The sequence below is a fragment of the Otolemur garnettii genome, unplaced genomic scaffold, assembly GCF_000181295.1.
Source record: "Otolemur garnettii isolate 467f Iridium unplaced genomic scaffold, OtoGar3 scaffold00055, whole genome shotgun sequence".
Taxonomy (NCBI): Eukaryota; Metazoa; Chordata; class Mammalia; order Primates; family Galagidae; genus Otolemur; species Otolemur garnettii.
The window spans coordinates 7,902,949-7,908,508 of NW_003852450.1; the positions used below are offsets into that span (position 1 = coordinate 7,902,949).

The window sequence follows — 5,560 nt, forward strand, 5'->3', positions numbered from 1 at the left end:
GGGCTGGATTCGAACCCGCCACCTTAGGTGTATGTGGCTGGCGTCTTAGCCACTTGAGCCACAGGCACCAAGCCTAGTTTTGTCATTTCAAGACTGTTATGTGAATGAACTCACTCAGCATGTGACCTTTTGAATTGCCCCCTCCCTCCCTCACCCCAGTCAGCTGAATTCCCTGAGACTGATTCACGATGTGCATCTCAACTGGTCACTCCTTTTCAGTGCTGACTAGTGTCCTCCACATGGATCTGCCACGGAAGGTTTAACCCCCTCCTGAGGGGCCTTTGCGCAGTGATGAACAGACTGTGGGCAGTGGGGGCCATTTGGATGGAGAGGGTGGGAAACTCTGCAGACATTGCTTTGACAGTCACCAATGAGAACCTCAGCATCTGGGCAGCATGCCTGCAAGGGACAAGGAATGGAATGGACTGCAGCGGGTTGCTTTGCTGTGATGTAGGTGTCCTGATCTCCTGTTGGCAGCAGAGGAAACAAGTTTTTTTGCTGCAGGGGGCAAAGCTCATAAGAGTGGGGCTTAATTCACCCCAGGCCTCTCTGGCCTCTTTGTAACTGGGGGCCTGTGGCTCTTCTGAACGCAGGGTTCCCTTCCCACCCACACTGACAATTTTCTCTTTCTGGAGGGAGAGCAGAGGCCATGTCTGACGCAGAGGAGGTGGCGGAAGAGTACGAGGAGGAGTGAGTATTGGGACCATCCTGTCTGAGTGCTGGCCCCTGCCCCCCACCACACCTGGTCCAGGAGCTGCCCTCCACCCTGGGATCCTGGCTGGCTGTGCCTGCTTTCGGGACCCTGAGGAGAGAAACATCCCTTCCTTCCCATTCCTCTACCTCCGGGTTGTGGTTCCCCAGCAGGCCACAGGCTGGGGGCCTTTGGTTAGTGCATAGTGCAGGTCCCAGGCAAACCCGGTCTTACCTGGGTAGGGGACTGGCCACTAGCAGAGGACGAGAAGCTGGGTCTCCTGAAACACATCCAGAAGGTTCAGTGATTCTCTTGAGGCTACAGAGCTGATCATACCCCACAAAACTCAGCCCAGAACTCAGCATTCACTGCATATTGGATCTCCACTCTCCCCCTGCCCTATCCATAGTCCTGACCTGGAGAGAACCCAGGGGGTCGGACATAGTCAACCTACTGTCTACTTGAGGGGCACAGGGATCATTAGGGAGGATAAAGAGATACAGGCATGGCCCTGCTCTCACTGAACTTATTCTCCTGTCATGATGTTAAGACAAATTGTCAGGAGAAATTAGCAAGGAGGGGTGGAGCATTGAGGGAGGAAGGAAGGGCTGTGACTAGTGTGAGGGCTCTGAGGAGAGGGAGGCGGGGGCTGGAAAAAGGGGGGGAGGCAGGCTGGGTGGAGCAGGTGGGCCTTACCTGCATTAAATTTGAGGAGAGCAGAGATTTGGGAGAAGGAAGAACTTTCTAGAAAGGGGCATAGCCTGGGAAAACTCAGAGGTCAGCTGAGAAGGGAAGCATGCAAAACAAGCTAGGGCAGAGGCCTGCTGGGGACAGCAGGAGGTGGCACTGGACAAGAATGGTGGGCAGGCAGGGGTGCCAGTGCAGAGCAGGCAAGGGAGTGTGAACTCTATTAGGGGGTGAGGAAAATGTAAATGGCGGTGATGTGTGGGGAAGGGCCAGCAGGTGTATATATAATACATGTATGTGTGTGTGTGTGTGTGTGTGTGTGTGTGCGCGCGCGCGTGCACGTGCCCTTGAGGACAATTGACACTGTTTTCTGTTTGCACTCAGGGAACAGGAAGGTAAGCATGAGAGTGTGTGCTCATTTGGATCAAGGACACTGGGTGACACTGACCCTCCTCTTCTCTCCTCTCTTTCTGCCCTGGCCTTCTCTTCTGAGCAGAAGCAACTATGGAAGGTATGTACCTTGGGCAGGTGGAGTGCCAAAGAGTGGGTGTGTCAGGAATCCAGTGTTCCTGGGACACCTGGAAAAACAGATCATCCATCCCAGCTGCCCACTGTCAGTGGGGCAGTGCCCCAGCCGCTGCAGCTCCTGGACAGGAATTCGCTTTCTACTTTGGTTCCTCGGGTCTTTAGGCAAAAGGTTTAAATCTGTCTCTTCTGTCTCCTATTTTCTTCACATAGAATCACTACTTTTCCCAATTATTTTTGCTTTCCCCCCTACTGTTGATGGAAATTTTATTATTTTTTATTTTTTTGAGACAGAGCCTTACTCTGTCACCCCCGGTAGAATGCTGTGATAGCTGAGTGCTGTCATAGCTCACAGCAACCTCAGACTCCTGGGCTCAAGGGATTCCCGTGCCACAGTCTCCCAAGTAGCTGGGATTACAGGTGCCTGCCACAACGCTTGGTTATTTTTAGAGACAGGATGGGTGTGGGAGTGTCTTGCTCTAGCTCAGGCTGGTTTTGAACTCATGAGCTCAGGTGATCCGTCTTCCTCAGCCTCCCAGACTGCTGCGATTATAGGCATGAGCCACTGTGCCCAGCCATAATGGAAATTTTTAAATGCATTTTTAAATTTTTAAATGTTCCCCTACCTCCACATACCCATCCCCCAGCTTCTACAATGCTCAACTCAAGGCCCATCTCCTTTCATCCACCCTCCATCTCCCCAGTTACTTTAAAGCAGACATCCAAACCATTCCCAGGCAGCATATCACTTCACGCCTTCATATCTCAGTATGTATCTCCATTTAAAGCACTATTAAAAAAAGCATAACCACAACACCATTATCACACCTAAAGACATTTTTAATAATTTTTCAAATTTGGCTGTGAACATGACAGTGCTCAGGCATCTGAGATGTGTGAACAATCATGAAGGTTTATTATTATCACCTTGCAAAGGCCCATCTTGCTGCTCCTACTTCATCATCTATTAACATGTTACTCTCCTTGGCTTTGGGCCCCACATCTCACTGAAAGAATACCTTCACCCTCCCTTCTTCCTGAGAGCTTGACACATGGAAAGGACTAAGAGACCCACTGCAGTGCCATCCCCACCACCAAATGGCCCAGAATGGCCCTCAGGTGCCTCATGGGTCTGCACCCTAGGCAGGTTGGATCCTGATCCTTAGTGGCTCAGCTATAAGTTCAGCACATGGCATGTGAACCTTAGGAGAAGGGTCTTCATGAAGGATGGGGGGAGAGAGTCAGGGTGGCCCCGCTCTTGTTCCCCATGCCTTCCAGGAGCCTCCTGCACATTTAGGGCTATGCCAGGGGGGTCTGGCCAATGAGGAGACAGAAGAGAAATTCATAGAAGAAATCGAAAAAGGCCATAGGAGTCATTTTTGGTTTTCAAAGAACACCAAATACTTCAGAAGTTATCTGAAATATTTTTTGAATCAAAAATCTATACGGCTCCAGGTTCTGCTGTGTTCAGACTCGATATGGTGGGACTTCTCTTACTTTGGAGGATTTTCCACTTTGTTACACCAGATTTTGGGTGGTGGAATTAGAGATAGACCTCTGGATTTGGGATCAACCTGCCTGCTTTGCACAGTAGGATTTGGCTGTGAGTTAACAAAATAATTCTCGGCTGCGCTGTGGTCTGAGCTCCACGTTAGCATCTGCTTTGCCTGTAATAAATGAATTGGACCATTTATCAGCCCCACCCTGCCCCACTGCACATTCCAGTGCTCTGGGCTGGGCCCCTCCCTGTGAGCTGGACAGCGTCCAGGCGGGGTCGCCAGGGGTTGAGGGGCCTGAGGACAGAGTCATCTGAGAAGCAGACTGGAAATAGCCAAAGCAGAGAGGGCATGATGTCAGCCTTCAGATGTGCACTGCTGTGGTGGGGACTGGATGTGTTTCCAGTACCAGGGACAGGAATGGTGGACAACCTCTTCCCACACGGCTAAGGCTGTAAATGATCAAGAGAGAGCAAAGTCTGGGTGGATGTCCACTAAGCCTTCAGTATCTTCTTCCAGGGGAAGAATTGCTCCAATTACTGTAACCTCTTCGGGCAGAGACTTGCATCTAGAACAACTATTGTACATGAAGTCTGTTTCCTTAGGTTATAAAGCTGGGCCTTCCCTTAGATAGGTCAGCCTTTTCCCAATGGGCTGGGCACATCTCCCCTAATGCCAGCCTCTCCAGCAGCTCTTTCTGAAGGGTGACTCCTGGGCAGTGGGCATGGTTTGCAGGATATCTGAGAGGCTCCCTCAGGGCAGGAACATGGGAGACATTTGAGGACTGAACTGTTCCTGCTCTCTGCCCTTTAGGGGCCCCTGTCTTAGTAAGAGGGAAGCCTAGGCTCTGTTGTCCAGAGGCAGTGGCAGTGACCACTGATCAAATGCTTCCTTTGTGCCAGGCACCTGCTGGGCAGGCGCCCTGTGAGTGTTAGGTCACTCAGTCCTCACCTGCTGAGAGTGAGTACAATTATGCCCACATTACTGATGACACAGCTGAGCCTCAGGAAAGCTCCTGAGAGTTGCTCTGGTTGCTAGAGTGGTGGCTCAGGAATTGGAGCCTAGGCCTAACTCCAAGGCCCACACTCTTAAACCCCCTGTGCTGGCTGCCACTCCTGTCCTGGGCCTTCTGCTCCAGACTAACCTGTCTCGCTTCTCCCCTCTGCTGCTGCCACTCCCCGACCCTCAGAAGAGGAAGACTGGAGAGAGGACGGAGACAGTAGTGCACCTTTTCCTTTTGCTCTGCTCTTCACCACTTGCTGTCCTGAGAGTCAGCCTGCTGGTCGAGGGGCTGTTCTGGGGGAGGGCCCTGAGGGTGGAGGCCAGTGTAGAGAGGGTCAGTGGGTTCTTCCCCCGCCCCTGAGGGGCTGGGACCCCAGTTCTGAGCTGCTCATTGTGCCTCTTTCAGGGCCACTGGCTACTTCTCCTGGTTCCTGACCCTTCCCTGGGGCTGGGTGGTGGGGAGGACCCCGGCTGGCTCTTCTCCTACCCTGCTCCAAATGTGGCCAGAGTGGGGACGTGTGCCTAGGATGGGTAGCCCCACCCTGCCCCCACTGCACATTCCAGTGCTCTGTGCTGGGCCCCTCCCTGTGAGCTGGACAGCATCTAGTCAGGGTTGCCAGTGGTTAAGGGGCCTGAGGACAGAGTCATCTGAGGAGCAGACTGGAAATAGCCAAAGCAGAGAGGGCATGATGTCAGCCTTCAGATGTGCACTGCTGCGGTGGGGACTGGACGTGTTCCCAGTACCAGGGCAAGGGAGACAGAATGGGCCATGATTTTAGAATGATCTTTCTCACAGTGATGTCTCAGGATGCAGTGGGTGGCTTGGGGAGGCAGTGAGCAACCTGTCCTTGGTGGGGTAGTATGACTGCTGAATGAGGGTGGGTGTCTGGGACAGACAGATGAGATGTCACATGGGGTAGGGAGAGGCATGAACGAGGCGGCCTGAGGGAGGACCCCACAACTGAGGTTTATTTCCTGGCCAGCTCTCTACTTTCATGCTTTCTAGAAGGATCATTTTTGAGTTAAGGCTCCTGTGAGAATCAAAGAAAAGGCATCTCCAGGCCTCTGAGAGGTCTCAGACCTAGGCAAGGAGCACAGGGAGGAGAGAGGCAGAGAGAATGGAGGCTGACCTTTCTCCTGTGATGGCCTCTCCCTGCCA

At 52.6% G+C, this 5,560-nt stretch overlaps 1 protein-coding gene across 1 annotated transcript in view; it reads left to right on the forward strand.

Moving 5' to 3' along the window:
- Nucleotides 1–1,839: 1,839 nt before the first annotated feature.
- TNNT2 (troponin T2, cardiac type) overlaps nucleotides 1,840–5,560 on the forward strand; it is a 13,243-nt gene continuing 9,522 nt past the window's right edge. The window contains exon 1 of the mRNA XM_012806676.2: nucleotides 1,840–1,889. Coding sequence (XP_012662130.1) covers nucleotides 1,883–1,889 — 7 coding nt within the window. The 5' untranslated portion in view covers nucleotides 1,840–1,882. The remainder of the gene's footprint in view (nucleotides 1,890–5,560) is intronic.